Source organism: Oreochromis niloticus, linkage group LG22 (assembly GCF_001858045.2).
Source record: "Oreochromis niloticus isolate F11D_XX linkage group LG22, O_niloticus_UMD_NMBU, whole genome shotgun sequence".
Classification (NCBI taxonomy): Eukaryota; Metazoa; Chordata; class Actinopteri; order Cichliformes; family Cichlidae; genus Oreochromis; species Oreochromis niloticus.
In genome coordinates, this window is record NC_031985.2 from 8,882,533 (window position 1) to 8,904,835 (window position 22,303).

At 45.2% G+C, this 22,303-nt stretch overlaps 2 protein-coding genes across 2 annotated transcripts; one reads left to right on the plus strand and one right to left on the minus strand.

Moving 5' to 3' along the window:
* The first annotated feature begins 1,811 nt into the window (after positions 1 to 1,811).
* On the plus strand, positions 1,812 to 8,540 carry LOC112843567 (syncytin-2-like). The gene is made up of 2 exons (XM_025902470.1): positions 1,812 to 2,555; positions 6,617 to 8,540. The coding sequence occupies exon 2, from the start codon at positions 6,931 to 6,933 to the stop codon at positions 8,404 to 8,406; it is 1,476 nt and encodes a 491-aa protein (XP_025758255.1). The 5' UTR covers positions 1,812 to 2,555; positions 6,617 to 6,930; the 3' UTR covers positions 8,407 to 8,540.
* Positions 8,541 to 13,726: 5,186 nt separating this feature from the next.
* zbtb22b (zinc finger and BTB domain containing 22b) lies at positions 13,727 to 21,680 on the minus strand. The gene is made up of 5 exons (XM_013277095.3): positions 21,458 to 21,680; positions 19,240 to 19,446; positions 17,762 to 18,514; positions 17,324 to 17,602; positions 13,727 to 16,989 (listed from the first exon to the last, which is right to left on the minus strand). The coding sequence occupies exons 2-5, from the start codon at positions 19,444 to 19,446 to the stop codon at positions 15,919 to 15,921; spliced, it is 2,310 nt and encodes a 769-aa protein (XP_013132549.1). The 5' UTR covers positions 21,458 to 21,680; the 3' UTR covers positions 13,727 to 15,918.
* Positions 21,681 to 22,303: the final 623 nt, after the last annotated feature.

Genomic DNA, 22,303 nt, shown 5'->3' on the forward strand with positions numbered 1-22,303 from the left:
ATGGTCACTCTTAGAGAGAACCTGATCAGAGGCCACACAGACAGGGCCAAGCCAGCTTCCTGTGAGGAGACACTGCACCAGAGTAACGCACACTGTACAGACAATAATCACAAAATTAATATAATTCACTCAGATGACTCACTCGTGTTTGTAATCAATTAATGCACCACCAAAATGCAGCTTTAAATGTTCCATAACAACAGAAAAGAAAACGACTCAGAAAGGTTAGTGGTGATGCAGCTTGTCTGTTTACATGCAGCCTGATGAAAGTCATCAAAGAGAAGGAGTAAAATGAAATCAAACAAAGGTTATTTTCACCAAATAATTTATTAATCCATCATTTCGTTACATGGTGGAGGACAATACTGATGTACTGTAGTTTAATACATTATTAGTACCACTCAGGATTTACACGTCATTTTCTGTTATCACTGTTCAACAATCAGCTGGTCAGTCAGAGGACACGAAGGAAGTTTAATGTACGAAAATAACAAAAATACTAAAGTCGGGTTTTCAGCAGCAACTCTGAGATCCTTCCATCGTTTCATTTCTCTCAGTAAAAATATTTTGAGCTCCTTTTTTTCCTGTGATGTAGACTGATGGTTTTTAGTTTCAGTAAAGTTTAACTGTGAAAGCTGCAGGAGACAGAATAATAACATCTACACTCATCAGGGCTGTAAAGGCATCAAGAACTGCTCAGACCCGTCACACACCGGAGGGTCAAAGCTGATAAATACTGTGAACCATCTTTGGTCTGGAACCTGTTTTGTTTTTAGAGGAAACAAATCTGCATTTAAAGATGTTCATGTGACAAAAGAAGCTCAAATTATCACAGCGGTCTGTGCAGCTTTCAAGAACAAACACGTCAATGCAGAAAACATGTTCTTCAGGTTTTATCTTCTTCTTTGTCACATTATGAATTATTTTCAATGCACTTTTTTAAAAAACACATCTCTTACTTAACATGTGCTTTATCAGATACACATGTTTGACCTTCTTGTATCAGTTTCCACCACATGGAAACATTAACTCTGACGTTCTGAACATAATCCAACATCAACGACTCCTGAAGTAAAAATTACTCTCAGTACAAACAGGTTTAGTTTCTGTGAACATAAAACTGGATGAATAAACAAACAAATGAACTACTTGTTTTGGTCACATGACCGTCACATGTAAAGTGTTTAAATGCATTAATCTCCACATTTAAACATGAAATCATCATATTTAAACGTCTCTCACACAGTCACTGAGTTTTCTCTGCAGCCGTTCAGCAGTTGACAAAAACAAACAGGATCAAACCTAAACAACCAAATCTGAGTCATACAGGAAACTCTGGAGGTCAAAGGTCACTGTACAAAAGCCAACAGTCTTCACCGAGTCTGAGCTCCAAACCTGCGTATAGAACATCTAAACTGAACCTTCACAGAAGGTAAAACATTCACTCTGAATCTCTTTGAGCTGGAAAACATCTCTAAAGGCTAAATATTCATGAGGTCACCAATAACTGCTCTGTGCTGCACGCCGGAGTCTGATTTTCATAAACACACACAATTATCACACTGCTGTAGGTGTGTGTGACAGTAACACCTGTGTGACCAGAGGGCGAAAAAGCTCTTTGAAAGGTAAGTCAATCGGGAAAAAACTGACTTATTGATAAACATAATAACACACCTCCCGTCATGGAAAACGTTTCTCTTTAATTGCACTCATTTTGTATTTAACGCTGTAATTTTCTCTTTTATCTTCACTCTAGCAGAGACATGAAAACCTTGGAAAATAAACTAAACAATCAACAGAATGTGAATATGTTAAGGGATTTTGTGATTTTATGATGTTTTTTCCTTTTTGATACATCTTCCTTTTAATGTTTCATTTATTCAGTTCTCCTTATATTGCTCCATTTACTCATTTACTCATATGCTCCTGTTAAGAAAGGCTTGAAAAGCACACAGTGTTCACATATCTTTATGTTTTGTCTTTGCTTCGGCTCACACACATACACATGAGCCCTGCAGTATTCGCTGACTCCTGTGAAAGTCTCTTGCAGACACCCTGGGAAACAGGACCCAAACTGGCTTCTGTTTTCCTCGAGATAGAAACTGCACACACACACACACATATACACTGTGTCCCGTACATGCCCAGATTGTCTGTTACAGCCTGATAAAACAGGGAATGCTACGATGTATAAATAAAGCTGACTACAAAGCCTCGGGGTGAGTATCACTCGATCACTCACCCGTGCGCACGTAGTTCTCTGAACAAAACTCTGACTGTTTCTGTATTCTTTCAATGTTTAAAAATGTCTTGCCACTGACATTTAATTGGTCCTTCGAGCCGGATAGTTTATTGATATTATTGTATCATCTAACTATTCACAGACGGAGTCACCAGATCCTGACGTCGTGACTACCTGCACTGCAACCACCGTTTCTAGCGAAGCGAGGAAAAGCCCAGAGTCGTACATTCGCCTGCTGGCCAGTGTCTTATACAGGTCCACGACGCCAGGTTCTCGGTGACGCCGGGAAAAAGAACACAGCGCAACATTGAAGGTGAATATAAAGCAGCCAGAAACACTTTGCGTTGAATAATCGATTTTAGTTTGACACTGCTCAAAGTAAGGGAAAGGACAGACGTGTCCTATGTAATATGCTCGCCCGTGTAAGACGAAACAACCTGCCCTGTGGGGGCCCGTTTCGCAACATAAGCAAGGGTTGGTAGCCAGTGTATCTCACGCTCGCCTGCGTAAGACGGATTAACACGCCCTGGGAGGCTTAATCCGCAGCAAAACAAAAGGTTGGTAGCAACGCTCGCCTGTGTAAGACGGATTACCATGCCCTGAGAGGCTCAATCCGCAACAAAAAAAAGGTTGGTAGCCAGAGAAGCGAGAGTGTCAAATAAAAATAGGATTTTCTCTAAGCGCGCTAACTGTTTGCTGAATGTTTGTTGAGGAGTAAGTGATTCATTGAATAGGAGCTCTAGGCTCCTGCACTACTCCTATTGTTTTCCTGTGAGTACTGGATGGTGAGAAAGAGAAAAGGTTGCGCTTCAACGCGTAAAATTAAGTCCGCCCTGAATTTAGTTCAGGGTAGAAGGCTGACTTAATAACCTCCTCTGACTCTAGTACCAGAACGTCTCACAGTGTGTGTTGGCAGTATTAATAAATAAATAAATCAATAAAGTGGTTCTATTGAAATAAAATATAAAATATAAAATATAAGCATTGAAATAAAATATAACATATAAGCATTGCATCAATTAAACAAAATTAGAAATGGGCAATAAATCCACAAAACCTGAATTAACACCTGACGAATTGTGGATGGAGAAAAAGCACCCAGGTGCAGGTAGAATAAGTGCAAATAGATGGAGAGACCCAGAAAAACCTACTTGCACAACCTGGGACGGGAGTGGCAACCCCGCCCCAGTACAGGAACTACACAAATGCCTGCAGAAAGAGATAGAACAAACTAGTGGTAAGGAAAAGGAATTAAGAATGTCTGAATACGTCAAATTTTTCATGCCCTGGCAGGAGGAGAGCAAAAGGCGTGGGGATAAGAGAAAACTAAAGAAACACACGAAGGCTGGCTCCAGGGCCGCAGAACCGGTTGTATGAGATACACTCTAGGATGGGTGCTAAACACACAGCCCAGCACCCACCTGGATACCTCCCCGGACACATGCTATGTGATCGAGGAGGCTGAATGATTTATCGTGACACCCGTCGAGAACGCAGAACTAAAAATGCTTCCATCATCATTATGGTCAAACGGACCCACAGACGTAGGCCTAATAAAAAATGCAGACCCAGTAAAGGTAAAAGTCATCTCAAAACACAGACCAATGAAACCACAATACCCACTCTCTGCAGAAGCTAGAGACGGCATACGCCCAGTAATAGCAGACATGGTAAAAGCAGGAATTCTGATTAAAACAGCAAAAACGACATGTAACACGCCAATATTTCCAGTGAAAAAAGCAAATACAGGAAAATATAGGCTGGTACATGATTTAAGAGCAATAAACGATATCACTGAACAGATACCACCAATAGTGGCAAATCCACACACACTTTTGAATCACGTGTCACCACGAGAACAGTGGTTTTCAGTAATTGACCTGTCAAACGCCTTTTTCTCAGTACCACTACACCCCGAGTCACGTGGGCTGTTCGGTTTTACATTTGATGGCCAAAGATACACTTACACACGACTGCCACAGGGTTTCCAAAACAGCCCCACCCTATACGCTGAGGCCCTGAAACAGTCAATGTCCTCCTGCACTCTGCCTGCTCCAGGACAGTTCCTACTTTACGTAGATGACATCCTGGTAACCGGAAACACGCAGGACGACTGCAGGACAAACACTCTAGTGGTGCTGAGACACCTCGCAGAACAAGGACACAAAGTCTCTCAACATAAACTGCAGCTATGGCAACCCAAGGTCGTATACCTAGGCCATGAACTAACAGGACAGGGTCGAAGGTTACTTGACAGTAGAAAAACTGCAGTACAAACTGCCCCAAAACCACTAACAAAACAACAAATGATGAGTTTCCTCGGCCTCTGCAATTATTGCAGAAGTTGGATTCCAGAGTTCGCCCTCAGGGCTCAACCCCTGCAAGACCTTATCTATGGCAAAGATATGGCCCTGACAGATAAACTGACCTGGACTGCTGAAGCTGAAACTGCCTTCGCCAATTTAAAACTGGCTTTACAAACGAGCATGGTTCTAGCATTACCAGACTATGATAAACCCTTCTACTTATATGTAGATGGAGGCGCTGGATATATGAAAGCTGTGCTAACCCAAGCTTTTGGAGATAAACAACGTCCACTTGCATTTTATTCCTGTAAATTAGACTCAGTGGCCTCGGGCCTACCAACCTGTGTACAAGCCTGTGCAGCAGCAGCAGAAGCAGTAAAGAAGTCAGCAGACATCATTCTCGGCCACCCGTTAATAGTTAAGGTCCCGCACGCAGTGACCTCAATTCTTTTACAAGCAAACTTATCATATTTGACACATGCCAGACAGCTGTCGTATGTAGGAATATTGTTGTCACAGTCACACATCAATATAGAGAAATGTGGTCAGCTAAATCCAAGCACCCTGCTACCTGTAGAAACAGATGGTGACACACACAGCTGCTTACACACACTCGATGAGGAAACAAAACCAAGGGCAGATATATACAGTTCACCACAAACAACCTTTGCAGATATTTTTGTTGATGGCTCTGCCAGCAAAGACAGCACTGGGAAAAACTGTGTGGGTTATGCAGTAACCACAGTCGACACTGTCATAGAGGCAAGGCCTCTCACATCTGCAAATTCGGCACAAAGTGCAGAATTAACAGCAGTTATTCGTGCTTGCGAATTGCATAAAGATAAAGATGTCAATATACACACAGACAGTCAATATGTCTTTGCTGCAGTTCACCATTTCGCAAAAATATGGCAAAACAGAGGTATGATAACCTCTACAGGAGCACCAGTCCAACATGGCAGTCTCCTTAAAAAGCTACTACAGGTAATCACATTACCTAGGAAACTAGCACTATGCAAATGTGCTGCCCATCAAACAGATGACTCTTACATCACTAAGGGTAATAACTTTGCAGACAACGCAGCGAAGGAGGCTGCACAACAAAAACCAAATGTTTTTACTTTTACCTCGTGCTCTCTGATACCACTAGAGGTCCTCAAAGACGAACAAAAGGCGGCTCCACAAAATGAAAAATCCTCGTGGTTAAAAGATGGCGCAATTCTAAAAGATGATATCATGACATGTAATGGGAAACCTATTCTACCTAAATCCCTACATAAAACAGCAGCATTAGTGACACATGGGAATACACACGTGTCGCCGGCATCAATGGTAGATATTCTTTCTAAACAATTCTACTCGAAAAACTTTGAAAACTCAGCTAAAGCATATATTAGAACATGCATGATATGCCAAAAACATAATGCACAGGGAAATTTAAGGCCAAAGAGAGGCCAATTCCCAACACCGCCACATCCGTTTCACACAATACACATAGATTTCATCCAATTACATAAGCACCAACAAGTAGAATATGCACTAGTAATCATAGACGTATTCTCAAGGTGGCCAGAAATCTACCCGGTAAAGAAAAATGATGCAATCTCAGTAGCAAAATGTTTGTGTAATCATTTTATTCCAACCTATGGAATACCAAGCCTAATAAGATCTGACAATGGCACACATTTTGTAAATGAGGTAATATCAAAAGTCTCTGAAGCACTGGGCTTCAGTATAAAGCATCACTGTTCATACCACCCACAGAGTGCAGGATTGGTTGAAAGAACAAACGGCACTATAAAACAAAGACTAAGGAAGTGCATGGCGGAAACGGGTCGCCCCTGGCCTGAATGTGTGGGTCTAGTAAAAATGTGGATGAGACTGACACAAGGCTCACAGAAACTGACACCCTTTGAAATAGTACACGGGCGACCCTTTCCTCTACCCGTTACAAGTGAACCGATAGACAAATCCATAAGAGAAACAACACTAGCAGAATGGATGACAAAACTGTTAGAAAACAAAGAAATAGTTTTGAACAATCAACTGCCAGATGATTCTCTTCCAGTCTCTTCCAGGTTGAAACCAGGAGATTGGATCCTGATAAAAGTGCTCCAGAGGAAAAACTGGAGCTCCCCGAGGTGGGAAGGACCCTACCAAGTCCTCCTGGCCACACCAACAGCCTGCAAATTGCTGAACGACCTTCCTGGATTCATCAGAGCCACTGTAAAAAAGTGAGTGACAGCCCATAAACACTGAGACGCCAGCACCCCTGCCTGTTAGTGATCTAGGAGGTGGAGAGAGGGCTGTTTGGGTAACTCCCGCCCTTGTTCTTCTCGCCCCTAGTCTACTCACTCACAGGACCAGGTGTGTTCGGTCATCATGAAGACCATACTCGTTCTAATGGCCAGTGTCACAATTCTGTTGGGACTGCTGTTACTGATTCCACAAGAAGAACGACAGCACCACCTGGAGACAAGACTGACACATGACACAATGCATCCAGACGACATGACGCAAGATCACAACCACCCATGGATGAACAATGCCTGGTACCGCTATGTGTACAACTCCACAAGAGACAAAAACTGTTACATCTGTTCACACATGCCTCTCACTGCAAAACACTTGACCCTGTACGGCACACCCGCACCACTAAATGAAGGATTGTGCATATATGGGAAAGCTGCCCGCGGACATTGTAATAACCAAACAATGAGAAAATTGGAGAAGTGGATATGTCTGGGAGACCCTAACGTCCAGAACATCAACGTGACCGCAACAGTAGGACAAGAAGACCCGACCTATCTGATGGACCTATGCACTAATATCACCAACACGTCAGAGCCTAACAGGTACACGTACGCCTGTGAAGACAAACACTGGGTGAATATGTCACTCAGCACCCCAAACATCACTGTGCTGGCTGTGGTGACCACGTACACTTTTCCCTTATGTGTCATGTTTGTCAACATCACCAAAGGAGCAACTCACTACAGCCTATCTGGCACATGCCAATACACCCTGACAGTACCAACTCGTACGAAGAAACTCTACTGGGTCGAGGGAACCGGCTGGTGGTGTCAAGGATATGCCAAACAACCCCAAACATACCTAGCCGTGCCTGAAAACTACGAAGGACAATGTGTGCCCCTGATGCTAAGTGATCACACTTTCGTGATAACAGCAGGAGCAGCCCGTACGCGGACACGCCGGAGACGAACAATACAACCACACGACCCAATTTGGGGCTCTGACGTCCCAAAGGAATTCAAGCTTTGGACCACAGGACAAAAGGTCGCCCATGCCCTTTTCCCAGGGGTAGGAGTCGGAAAGCACGCCCTTAGAATTGAAACTTTGAACTACCGATTTGGACTGTTCCTGAATGCATCCTGTAGAGTGAATAACGCACAGAATGAAGAAATCGACGCCTTGCGCCTTAGTACAATGCAACACCGTGTGGCGTTAGACATGATTTTGGCCGAGAAAGGCGGCCTTTGTGTGTTGTTCAATACAACCTGCTGCACCTACATCCCTAATAATGTGCATTCCACCGACATGTCTGACGCACTGAACACGCTACGTGAGCTCAGACGAGTACAGCAGCAAGATTACATACACAACACCGAGGACTGGCTCACGTGGCTGTTTAGCGGGTCATGGAAGTCATTGCTCATTAAAGGACTAACATTCGTTGGGATGCTCCTTCTGCTACTTTGCTTATTTTCCACATGTGTACTGCCTTGTATTCGGAGTATGATAAGCAAAATGTTTACTGTAAGAGTGCAAGCTTACATTGCATTATCTCAAGTTGAACAAGCTCAAGAACAGGTACAAGTTGAAGAAGATGATTTCTAAGCACTAAACTGTGTAAACCCACTAAAGTTGATCATGTATGTTTTCACAAAATGATACTCTAGTTGAAAATGCTTCTGCAAGTGACTAGTAGTTGAAGTACATAAATATATATGAACAACAGCAGGGAATGTTAAGGGATTTTGTGATTTTATGATGTTTTTCCTTTTGATACATCTTCCTTTTAATGTTTCATTTATTCAGTTCTCCTTATATTGCTCCATTTACTCATTTACTCATATGCTCCTGTTAAGAAAGGCTTGAAAAGCACACAGTGTTCACATATCTTTATGTTTTGTCTTTGCTTCGGCTCACACACATACACATGAGCCCTGCAGTATTCGCTGACTCCTGTGAAAGTCTCTTGCAGACACCCTGGGAAACAGGACCCAAACTGGCTTCTGTTTTCCTCGAGATAGAAACTGCACACACACACACACATATACACTGTGTCCCGTACATGCCCAGATTGTCTGTTACAGCCTGATAAAACAGGGAATGCTACGATGTATAAATAAAGCTGACTACAAAGCCTCGGGGTGAGTATCACTCGATCACTCACCCGTGCGCACGTAGTTCTCTGAACAAAACTCTGACTGTTTCTGTATTCTTTCAATGTTTAAAAATGTCTTGCCACTGACAGAATAAAAGCTCCAAAACATCTGGGTCTAAAACATCTGCATACTCATCCTGCAGACTGGGCTGTTCTTCAGTGCAATACCAATTTGTACCACAAGATGGCGCACTGACTCCACATTAACTTTATTTGGGGCGGTAAGCCATAAAGATTACGTTCTTTTTATAATAGTGGCCTGAAAAAGGTAAAATCTTCTAGGGTAAATGGGATTCAGGCTGAAGAACTCCTCACCTGTGGTTTAATACACCTGTCTGTGTTTTCAGCAGCAATAAAACGGTCCCTAAACGCCTCACACAGTACTGATGCTGTAAAGTCTCAGCACACAGTAAGTACTGCACTTAAACCACAGCAGGTCTAAAGAACAATCTGTACAGTGAAACTATGAGGTTACATTTCTGTAAACTAATTATTTTTTTAATAATTGCATCAAACCAGTTAGTAACATTTAAAAACCACACTGAGGAAAATATCCGAAAATTTAAATTAAAGCACGACTCACTGCAGACCTCTACATTATGTTTTAAATACTATTAGGTTCTTCTACATATAGAGACCCACCAAAGATGTAAAGTAAGTATATATAAATCACCTTCCTCTCTATGAGCTCAATAATAATTAATATTATTATGTTTGTATGGTAGCCTGTTAGCTTTAAGGGTTAAGCAGTACAGCAATGATGTCATTGTTCCCTCATTAATGTGCAAAAAAAAAGCCCTGTCATAAAAAATTATTAAACTATGTTTTATAATTGTGCATCTCAGAACATTTGAATATCACGACTATCAAATTTTCATATATTCCATGTTCATATTCATTAGAAATAAAGTGAAATATTGGAAGCGTGTTTTCAAACTGTGATGATTATTATTAAAGTCCAGGCTGCTTTGCTGGCCCTCTTCAGCTCGTCTGGTCGAGTGTTTCTCATCTTTCTCTTGATGATTCTCCATTAACGCTAAAGTCAGGTCATAAAACAACGTGGTCATCAAACCGTTCGATGCTGCTCGAACAGAAAACTGACATCTCCATGAAGCTCTGCATCAGATGGAAGCTGACGGCTGTGTAGATGACAGATGACATCAGAGACTGCAGAAACATTAAACACTCTTTGACCGTCATTTCCAAATAAAGTGTAAAATTTACTTTAATCTGAACGACAGCCCTGGTCTTTTCTCCTGATCCTGGGAGACACACTTCTGTTGAGTTCAGTAGTGGGAGCTTCTCATTCCTGGAGCCTCTTTCCTGATGACGTCTCCGCCTGGAGGCTCTTTCAGGTTCTTTAATTGACTTTTCTCAGCAATCCTCTCAAAGCCATGCTCATCTCTGTTTTTCTCCAGATTTTCATTTTTTTTTCATTCAGCCAGCTTCCTGGTAATATGCTTCCATACAGGCATGAAACATTACATGTAATGAATACAGAATATGTGAAGATTTTCCCATTTGAATTATGAATAAATAAACTTTTTAATAATATTCTAATTTTTTGAGATGCACTGGTATAACGCAGTCTACTAAAACCTTCATTTACAAACTTCTGGAACACATTTTCCTCAAAGAACCATCCATCCATCCATCCTCATCCGCTTTATCCGAGGTCGGGTCGCGGGGGCAGCAGCCTAAGCAGAGAAGCCCAGACCTCCCTCTCCCCAGCCACCTCCTCCAGCTCATCCGGGGGAATACCAAGGCGTTCCCAGGCCAGCCGAGAGATATAATCTCTCCAGCGCGTCCTGGGTCTGCCCCGGGGCCTCCTCCCGGTGGGACATGCCCGGAACACCTCACCCAGGAGGCGCCCAGGGGGCATCCTTGTCAGATGCCCGAACCACCTCAACTGGCTCCTTTCGATGTGGAGGAGCAGCGGCTCTACTCTGAGCCCCTCCCGGATGGCCGAACTTCTCACCCTATCTCTAAGGGAGAGGCCAGCCACCCTTCGGAGGAAGCTCATTTCTGCCGCTTGTATCCGCGATCTCGTTCTTTCGGTCACTACCCACAGCTCGTGGCCATAGGTGAGGGTCGGGACGTAGATCGACCGGTAAATTGAGAGCTTCGCTTTTACACTCAGCTCCCTCTTCACCACGACGGACCGGTGCAGCGTCCGCATCACTGCAGCCGCAGCACCAATCCGTCTGTCGATCTCCGGCTCCCTTCTCCCATCACTCGCGAACAAGACCCCGAGATACTTAAACTCCTCCACTTGGGGCAGGAACTCATCCCCGACCTGGAGTGGGCACTCCACCCTTTTCCGGCTGAGAACCATGGCCTCAGATTTGGAGGTGCTGATCCTCATTCCCGCTGCTTCACACTCGGCTGCGAACCGTTCCAGTGCGAGCTGGAGGCCCCCACCCGATGAAGCCATCAGAACCACATCATCCGCAAAAAGCAGAGATGAGATTCTGAGGCCACCGAAGTGAAAGCCCTCCGCCACTTGGCTGCGCCTAGAAATCCTGTCCATAAAAATTATGAACAGAATCGGTGACAAAGGGCAGCCCTGGCGGAGCCAGACGAGTCCGACTTATTGCCGGCAATGCGAACCAAACTCTTACAACGGTTGTATAGGGATCGAATGGCCCGTAGTAATGGGCCAGACACCCCATACTCCCGCAACACCTCCCACAGGACACCCCGAGGGACACGGTCGAATGCCTTCTCCAAGTCCACAAAACACATGTAGACTGGTTGGGCAAACTCCCATGCACCCTCAAGTATCCTCGAGAGGATAAAGAGCTGGTCCAGTGTTCCGCGACCAGGACGAAAACCGCATTGTTCCTCCTGTATCCGAGGTTCGACTAACGGACGAACTCTCCTTTCCAGCACCCTGGCATAGACTTTCCCAGGGAGGCTGAGGAGTGTGATCCCCCTGTAGTTGGAACACACCCTCCGGTCTCCCTTCTTAAAGATGGGGACCACCACCCCGGTCTGCCAGTCCAGGGGTACTGCCCCTGATCTCCACGCAACATTGTAGAGGCGTGTCAACCAGGACAGCCCTACAACGTCCAGAGCCTTCAGGAACTCGGGGCGGACCTCATCAACACCAGGGGCTCTGCCACCGAGGAGTTGTTTAACTGCCTCAGTGACCTCGACCCCAGAAATTGGCGGATCATTCCCCTCATCCCCAGACTCTGCTTCCTCCTCGGAAGACGTGTCAGTGGGATTAAGGAGGTCCTCGAAGTATTCCTTCCACCGTCTGACAATTTTCTCAGTCGACGTCAGCAGCGCACCGCCAGCACTATACACAGTGCAGGTAGAGCACCGCTTTCCCCTCCTGAGACGCCTGACGGTTTGCCAAAATCTCTTCGAGGCAGTCCGAAAGTCTTTTTCCATGGCCTCTCCGAACTCCTCCCACACCCGAGTTTTTGCTTCAGCCACTGCCCGAGCCGCATTCCGCTTGGCCTGTCGATACCTGTCAGCTGCCTCTGGAGTCCCACAGGCTAACCAAGCCCGATAGGACTCCTTCTTCAGCCTGGTGGCTCCCTTCACCTCTGGTGTCCACCATTTGGTTCGGGGATTACCACCACGGCAGGCACCAACCACCTTGCGGCTGCAGCTCAATGCAGCAGCTTCGGCGATGGAGACGCTGAACATGGTCCATTCGGACTCAATGTCCCCAGTCTCCCTCGGAATGTTGTTGAAGCTCTGCCGGAGGTGTGCGTTGAAGATCTCGCGGACTGGGGCCTCTGCTAGACGTTCCCAGCACACCCTCACTACGCGTTTAGGTGCACCGGGTCTGTCCAGCGTCCTCCCCCGCCACCTGATCCAACTCACCACCAGGTGGTGATCAGTTGACAGCTCAGCCCCTCTCTTTACCCGAGTGTCCAGAACATATGGTCGCAGGTCTGGTGATACGATTACAAAATCGATCATCGACCTCCGGCCTAGAGCATCCTGGTGCCACGTGCACTTATGGACACTCTTATGTTCGAACAAGGTGTTCGTTATGGCCAAACTGTGATTTGCACAGAAGTCCAATAACAAAACACCACTCGGGTTCAGATCAGGGAGGCCGTTCCTCCCAATCACGCCCCTCCAGGTCTCGCTGTCGTTACCCACGTGAGCATTGAAGTCTCCCAGTAGGACAACAGAGTCTCCAGGTGGGGCACCTTCCAGCACCCCCCCAGGGACTCTAAGAAGGCTGGGTACTCTGAACTGCCACTCGGCGCATAAGCGCAGATGACAGTCAGGACCCGTTCCCCGACCCTGAGGCGCAGGGAACAAACCCTCTCATCCACCGGGAAAAACCCCAACGTACCGGCAGCAAGCCGGGGGATATTAGAATACCCACCCCAGCCCGCCGCCTCTCACCAGGGGCAACTCCAGACTGAGACAGAGTCCAGCCCCTCTCCAGGAGACTAGTTCCAGAGCCCAAGCCATGCGTAGAGGTGAGCCCGACTATATCTAGCCGGTACTTCTCAACCTCACGCACTAACTCAGGCTCCTTCCCCACCAGAGAGGTGACTCCTCCTTTCTTTAAAGGTCCTCAAAGAACCTTTAAAGAAATTTAAAAAAGGCAGAAAAAGTGTGATAATAATAAAAATATAAGGAAACACAGAAATCTCTCTTCATAACAAACAGAATTAAGGATATTTGACTCTCAGTGTGCAGAACAGCTGCTGAAGATGAGGTTCAGTCTTCACCCGCCTCCATAACTTTATCTAAATGTGCTGTCAGACACTCAGACGAGGTACACTGTGTAGCTTAGATAAGACCTCAGTGAACTAAACATTACTGAACAGATGGCTGCAGGGTAGGAGGATTTTTAGGAAGCCTTGTAGAGAAACTCTCACAGACTTCCTCCTCTGAAAAATCAGATCAAACAACATCTGTATCTAAACTTTGCTCCCAGCCTGATGAGTAGTTGACATATATTTCTATATATTTACAGCAATAAGAATATTTTATACTCTTCAAAGCCCAAAAACTCTGCAAACAACAAAGTAATAAAGTGAAAGCAGCAGCAAAACAGTAAGTTAGTCGCCTCCAGCTATAAAAGCTCCAGAGGGGAAGTGATCAGTTACAGGTAGTGTTTGTGTTTGTGTAGAGCTGAAATAAATTTAGCTTCAACTTTTGAACTTCTACACGCGAACATGTTTGAAAATCACTTTGAGAGTCAGGCTCGAGCTGCACACGTCAATAAATGAGCAGTCTAAAGAAATATTCCTCCCTTCATACATGACTGAGATCAACAGGCTTCCCTCTGTGACGGCGCTACTGAAGGTTCAGCTAAAAGAAAGAACCACGTGTAAATCCAACACAGGCTTAAAGTCCAGTTTGCATTTTGTTGCTACAGACTTAAACTTTAATGGTGTAACTGTTGTTTGTGCTGGATGTTTCAAAGCTTTTATTTTGTAACGTATTTGCTGATGTTTGCTGAGCTTCAGTTTGAGGCCAGCAGGTGTTTTACACTCTGAGCCCTGTGATCTGCAGACCATGCAAGAGCACAGTTTATTATTTATTATCATTTATACCAAACGGAAGGGCCCGGGCATGAAAAATTAAGCACAAGCAGGCTATTTCAGAGATGGAATAAACATGTCAAGGCCATCCACCCATTTTCTGCTGCCTATCTGGGTCTAAGCTGAGTTCAGTCACCTCCTCCAGCTCATCTGGTTCTGCCCCGAGGCCTCCTCCCAGCTGGTACAAAGTTATCTTGCCCTCTATTAATATTTCCCCCTTCATATCAGCTGTACTCCATATAACTCACTTCATTAGATTTTACAAAGGCCCAAAGTCAGGATGTGTCTCCCTAAACTGACGGTACTGACTGTAGCTTAAAGGCCGCACATCATCTGAGTGAACAGTGTTTGTGAAGCATTAATGGAAGTATGAGAGAAATAAATAATTTATCTTACTATGAGGTACAACATGTCTGTGCTTCAGTTTTGAAATTCTAGTATCTTTAATTATTAGTCTGTTATGAGTCTAACTAGCAGAAATCTGTACCTATTTATATTTACGGTTTCCTCAGTTATGGTGTGTTCCTTAGTCAGTAGTTGGAGTAGCTACAACATGTCATGGTGGCTGTGTCCATCTTCTACATACAGTCTATATGCTACACGTGGCTCTTTGTTTTCTCGGAGCTGAATCCTCAGGCTGGGCTTCAAACTGGTACCAGCAGCATCATCTGAAACAACATGGCAGTGCTGAGTTTGGTCTGTTTGTGGGACCGAGGCAGGAAAGACTGCAGGGCTGCTGCTGCTGTGAGGAATTTTAGAAAAAACACAAATCTGCATTTTTCTTGGTTCAAACAAACGTTTAGCGTCTGATTAAGTCAGCTGAGAGTTTCATGAACCCCGAAGCTTTAAAAAAACTATTTATTTTCAGGTTCAATTTGTTTTTGCAGATTTAGGTTTTTTACTCCAATCACAGGAAATATATCACAAAACAATACTGCAGAAAGTCACAGCAATTCAGAACAGCCATTTTTCTACTCTACTGAGACTATAGTGTCCCCACAGAAGGTAACAGTAAGAGAAGCGCTGTCCTTTAGTTTTTGGTTTCCTCCCGACAAACACGTATATTATTCACTCAAAATAAACTAATCGTCTCTGTCGTTTTAAACAAATACTCAGAGACAGAAGGTCCGCTTCTACGAGGCCACGATTCAGAGTATTCTAAACTGTGGATAACAACAAGTTTCACACGTTTGTCTCAGAAACACCACAGCAGATGAGTGGAAACTCAAAGTCTCGTTTCCCTGGAGGTCCTTCAGGTTGTGCGTGTCCAACGGGAGCCTCGCCTGTTTTTTACTCGACCTCTGTTTAAAACACGTTGGCAGTTAAAAGAGTTTCTGAGCTTCTCACTGAGCTTCTTCTTTTCAGAGCAGCAGCAGGAACCAGCAGCTGTTTGCTTGGAAAGAGGCGCCCGTTGGATTCAACACACATTTTGGTTTAAGTCACGCTACTTTCATTGGCACTGACCTCGCACACGTCTTCCTCACACGCACCCCGACCCAACCCCAGACCGCCAAACATCACAGATCCCTGACCCTGGCTCTGGGAGACCGCCCCGAGGAGTGCCCCTGCAGCAGCGGCCATGTTGTTGCTCAGAGCGACACTGCTGCTGTTACCACCGCCGCTTCCTGCGGCTGAGACGCCACCGTGCTGTGGGGACAACACTGACGTTCCTCCCCTCGCTCCACCTCCCAGAATGCCTCCCTGCCCACCCTCACCTGCAGACAGGAGGAGGTGAGGGGAGGAAATCAGATCTGGACCATCCTCACCTCCTCCTCCACCTCTCCTCCCTCCATCGCTGCCGCTTCCACCTTCGCCGCTCTCTCCCAGCCCGCTACGCCTCTCGCAGTGCGAGCGGTGCCTCATGAAGCTGTCGCGCCACATGAACTTCTTGCCGCAGCCGAGGCAGTCGTATGGCTTCAGGCCCGTGTGCGTCTTCATGTGCTCGGTGAGGTGATGCTTCATCTTGAACTTCTTGGCGCAGACGGGGCAGTGGAAGGGCCGCAGGTCCAGGTGCATGTTAATGTGGCGGTCCCTCATGCTCTTGTGGGTAAAGGTCTTCCCGCAGTGACACATGAACACTTTCCCTGAACCCCCAGAGCCGCCGCCACTGCTGCCGCCTCCACCTCCGATTCCTCCGCTCTCTGCGCCATCCACCCCCAAACCACCCTGCACCGACAGGTGGACCGCACCGTGCTCCATACTGGGACCTTTGAAGGACGACCCTCCGATCATACCACCTGCCATCCCCAGGGGCGGCGCGCTAGCATCCAGCGGGAGTCCGGAGGCCTGGCTGTACAGCAGGATCTGGTTTCCCTGCATGTCCAGTGGGAAGAGCTGAGCCCGGGCCGAGGCTGCAGACTGAACCTGACCCAGCAGCGCCGAAACCGCCCGGTTAGTGTTCTGGTTCTGACCTGCAGCGCCGTCGTGAAGGTGTTGCGCTAAAGTTTGGTCCATGAGACTTCCTTCAAACTTGAGGTAGTCCTCTGAAGACTGGCAGTAATCGACCTGCAGACAGGAAAACATATTAGAGGCTAAGATTATATAAAAATATCTGTCAATCAAGTTTATTTGTAGAGCAGATGCACAAATCAAGAATGTTTTCTGTTAAAAATTAAGGTTTTTAACACATTCTGGTTGTTGTACCTCAACTAAAGATAGAAATTTCTAAGTTAGAAATTCTTTGTGTGACGTTTTAGCGCCCTCTACTGGTCATATGCCAAACCCCCACAGCACCAGCTTACAACAGGTCTGCGTCATTTTTTCTACAAAGCAAACCGCCCCTCAGCTACTGTCAGGATAATTAAAGCTGTAATCTGATTACACTACAGTTCCAGCTCACCTGTGAGTCCATGTCGTTGTCCGCTCTGCCCCCGAGCTCGCCTGAAAGGCTCCTGACGTTTGAGATGTTGAAATTGCTCCTTTCCCGCACTCGTGCCAGCTCCATCTCCCTCTCATCCTCGTCCTCCTCATCTTCTCCTCCTTCCTCCCCGGAGACCACGATCAGGTCGTCGTCCTCTGTCCGTTCGGTTTTCACCACCACCCACTGCTTGCGAGGCATGATGCTGGGCTGGCTGTAGGTGGGACGCTTCTGCAGCGGTAATGCAGAGTCCTCTCCGTCCTTTTATTGAGATATTTCACATTATGTACAGAAAACACAGGATACAAACAAACAAAACTGTAAACACTAACTCGATTATTAAAGTTCAACTTTTCTTTCAAAATAAAAGCTCTTCATACAAATTAAAGGTCGACTATCTTCAGGTTGCTCAGACCTCACCTGATAGGATGAAACCCCAAAGCTGTCGCTGACCGTGACCTCCTGCTCTGACACTGAGCTCATCTTCTTCCTCCTCCCGCTGCCTCCTCCTCCTCCTGTGCTTCCTCGTTTCCTTTGATGGTACAGCACCTCCTCCTCTTCCTCCTCGGCTTCGTCTTCCTCCTCAATAAGGAAGGCTTCTTCGCCTCCTGATGGAGTGCAGTAGCTGGGGGTGTTGTTAGCACCGCCTCCATCCCCAGAAGCCCCCGTTGGAGCCGCGCCACCTCCCCCAAAGCTGCTCCCGTCCCTCGGGCTGAAGTAGTTGGTGCTGCTGGGTGATTGGCTCTCGCTCACCGACGGGCGGCTGGGAGGCTGGGAGGCTCGCGGGGGTTCGTTAGACTCCCCAAGCTGTACTTGACCAACACTTTCAGCACCAGCAGCTCCATTACCACCACCTGCTCCACCATCACCATTGCTGCTGCTACAGCCGGAGTTGGCTGATCCTCCAGCTCCACTCGTTCCATCCTGCACAGCCCCACCTCCTCCACCTCCTCCGCTCCCTCCTGCTGCCGCGGCTCGGCCCTCCTTCAGCAGCTCCGTGCATTTGTCCACTATGTGCCACATCTGCAGGACGCTGCCCACTGTGAGGTAGTTGACGATGTCATCGCGGAGCATCCGGAGCTGACCCGTGTAGGCGCAGCTCAGCACGCTCTCAAACGCCAGCGGGTCCATCACCGCTGGGATGGAGACCGTGGACATGTTCTTCAGTAGTACCTGGAGGCAGATAGAGAGCACAACATCACAGTAATGAAGTTTTTTCATTTTGTAACGATTCCTCGTGCTTCCTCCTCCTCTCCCTCGTCACACTGCAACATTACCCACATGGTCAGAGTCCAGCTCCAAGTTATTTTCTGGTGTACAGACAGTAAATCTGTCTGCCAGCCCCTCAGACAGGTAACGGGGTCTGATGAAACCTCCCACCAGTTTCACTAAGCAGATATTTGGCAGATGACTGAGGCTCTCTCGAAAACCAATAATTACAGCATAAAAAAGCGCAAGTAAAGTGTTTGTGTGAGGCTGCTGTCACACAGTAGGTCTTTATTATCTTCTAACTCTGAGCTCCCATATAATTAACCTGCGTGACTGTTCACATCTATTCTGTCTCGCCTCATTTATTCTGTTTTTCTGAGGTAGAAATAAGAAGCGGCAGATGGCTTCAAACCCAGATTCACATTTCATGTCTCCAGCGTGTCAAAGACACAGATCTTGTGTTAGCAGAGAAAACTGGGAGAAAATGCAAACAAGCTACTGATTACACAAGTGACTGAAAATGTCTGTAAGACCAACTAATCCTGTCACCTGTCTGTTTTTCTATAGGCAGTCTATGGTCTAAAGTTTTGCTCAGGCACAAACTGCGACAGCTATTCTCATTTAATGCTAATAAAGATCCAATAAAACTTCCAAAAGCTGAATGAGTGAGAGTCAGTGTGTTCATCCACCTGGTCGTGGAAGTAGGGCGAGGACGCAGCCAGGACGCAGCGGTGGGCCTTGAACACTTGTCCCTGGACGTGGATGGAGAGGTCGCAGAGGCTGCCGTCCTCTCTCTGCCGGTTCAGGCTGTCCAGCACCGAGGTCTGAGCACCGGGGAAGCAAACCTGAACCACTGAGCCGCTGCTGCTTCCCACCTCCATGGGCACAGACTGCATCTGTGAGGAAGAAAAACCTTCATGACTCCCACAGCCGGAGGTTAAACTCTGACTTTAGATTCATGGCAGCCCTTCCTGGTTTGTTACTGCTGACTGGCAGGTTGTGCTGACGAGACTGAGGCTTTAAATCTGAGGCTTTAAATTACACGAACAGTGAATCTATTCAAGTATGGAGGAAGCTCTTTGAATGGGTCACATGACTGCACCTCTCAGGTAATTAGGTATTAAATAAAATATCATGTTAAGAAAAACAGCAGTTCTATTTATAAAAACAACCGTGATCGCAGTTTATTGGGTTACTGGGTTGTTGGAACTAGAGCAGGACAACAGCCCTGCAACAAATCTCCACCTCGCTCACAGGAGAGGGTTCAGATCTTTCTATAAAACATGCACAGATGTGCTGAAACAATCAACAGTTATTTTCCATATAAACTAATCTTTTTTTTTATTTAGTGTCTTTCATTTTCATAAATATATAAAGAGAAGAGATAGAAAAATTACAGAAAAGCTGAAAATCCTCAGAGTGGAAACATAATTTTAGCTGTCTCTTCTTTAAAATTACACAAAATTAATGATTAAATAATCGTTACTGATGTAATTTCTCTCAATCAGTTAATCAACTAATTGCCAAATCTCTGATTAAATTTATGGTAATTTTAGGGGTGAAGGGCTTTAAACTCAACTATGCTGGATTTAAAACGAAGTGCATCACAGAGGAATGTGACTGTAGGTAATATAAATGCAAACTTGAAGATATTTATCAGTAATTAAGGTAAACTAATTAATATGTGATAAAATGAGCATTTGTGACCTTTATAAAAGTTTTGGTAAAAATATTTATGGAAAACTTCAGGAATGACTGCTGATGGTGCTTATACAGCTCAGAGTAACTGCTGGTGCAGTCTTACATCATCACCTACACCTGTCAGTCTTTTCTGATGTAATGATATGCAGGCAGGTTATTCAAATAATAACTATAAGTTTAACAGTGACGCACTTTCTTTGAACATCAGAAGTAATATTTTCCTTTAGTCTGACCTTTTTATTCCAAAAGTAATTACATTTAAATAAATTAAAAGGAAAAAAAATAATGTTACCTGAAAACTCAAAGCCATATGTTTCAGTTAAAATGGTTGAAGTTTATATATATAATCATGTTGAACTCATTGACGATGACAGAGACAGAGAAACTGACTCCATTAGAGATGTTAATGCTCAGAAAGGATTTTGTATTTTACCTCAGAAACACTGGAAATCTGTCCCACCTGAGGCATTAAGGAAGCAGATAGCCTCAGTTAGAGGACAGTGACAGCCTGATTTTATCCGCCTGTCTGTGAGCCTGAAATCACTGACAGGCTGCACATCACACACAAACTAAACTTTATTAATCCCAAAAGTTACAGCAGCCAAAAACCTTCAACACAACCTCTGACAGAACAGCTGCAACCACAACAGCTCAATAACATAAACACGATTGAAACCAAAAACAAAACAAGGTAAAAACACAAAGTGAAATAAAAATAAATACTAGAGTTCAATAACAAACCTAAACGCCCAATTATAATCAGCTGCTCAGTTTATGCTGCACATCAAATATTTACTGTAGTTATGACAGCTGACATCATCAGTGTCAGTCTGAACTTCACATTAAACTCGAGCAGCACATCTGTGCAGAGCCTCCTTCATTAAACTCATTAGTGAATCATCAGAAACCCGCACAGTCCACGCCGGACATCACCAGCAGACTTTATGGGGAGAAAAAAAAAGAAAAAAAAATCAACAGCTGGACTGCACAGTTTAACTTTACAGCTACAAAAGCGAAGCTGCTGGTTGGAAATGCAGCTGTGCTCGTGGTGCAGATGTTTTTCCCCGGTGGCGGTCTTCTCCGTTCAGACAGACAAACGGCGGCATCTGGAAAACCGTCAGAGCTCCGGACTCCAATCACAGCCGCACAGATGTGACGTTAGCCTGCTAGCTAGCGCAGCCGGGCCGCCGCCGACGTTAAACTCACCGTTTTCAGTTGACACCTGAGCCCGTTACAGTCCGGCCTCTGACCGAGCGGAGGGCGGCGGGTCCTGCCGGTTCATCCAGGCCCTGAAGTTTGGGGAGCATTTTTGAGAAAAAGCTCCTCGCAGCTGATCTCCGCAGCAGCAGACAGCCACGCGTCGCCTTTAAGAGCGACCCAGACAGACGAGCCAGACTTCGGCCGACACAAAATAAACTAAAAAAAAACCCTGAAAACACTCAAACATGCTGCTCATACATCACTGCTGCTGAAAACCACCGTCTTACAAACAAACAACTAAATCTGACTGCAGGCTGGGTTTAAACTGTTTAAATACAACACATTAGAGAAGAAACTTTAAAAACATTAAGGTTAATTTGAAAGAAAATAAGAATATGAAGTTCAAATTTACATTTTGTACTGGACACTGAAGAAACCTAAACCCTTACAGATACTTCTTACGTCGTGCCTTCATAGTATGGACCGGGACAAGAATGAGATCATGATTTAAAATTGATAACTTGATATTTAAAATACATAAATAGCTTGCCTAACTAATAAATAGATGAATAATCCACAAGTAATATTTCATGAAGTAGAGGGAGTGTATTCTTTTTGGAGAAAACCATCTACTATCACACATCATGCTGTGTTTGACCTTGCACACAAATAACAATTTATCCTTTGCTCCAAGTGAAAATGGTATATACATGGTTATTATTTATCCATGTATAATAATTACAAACGTCATACATGATCATTAAAAAACCCTCATAATTACCATGTATAATTGTAATATTCAGTGTTAATATTTGTAAAGATTAACATTAAGACTAGTCTGTGCATTCAAAG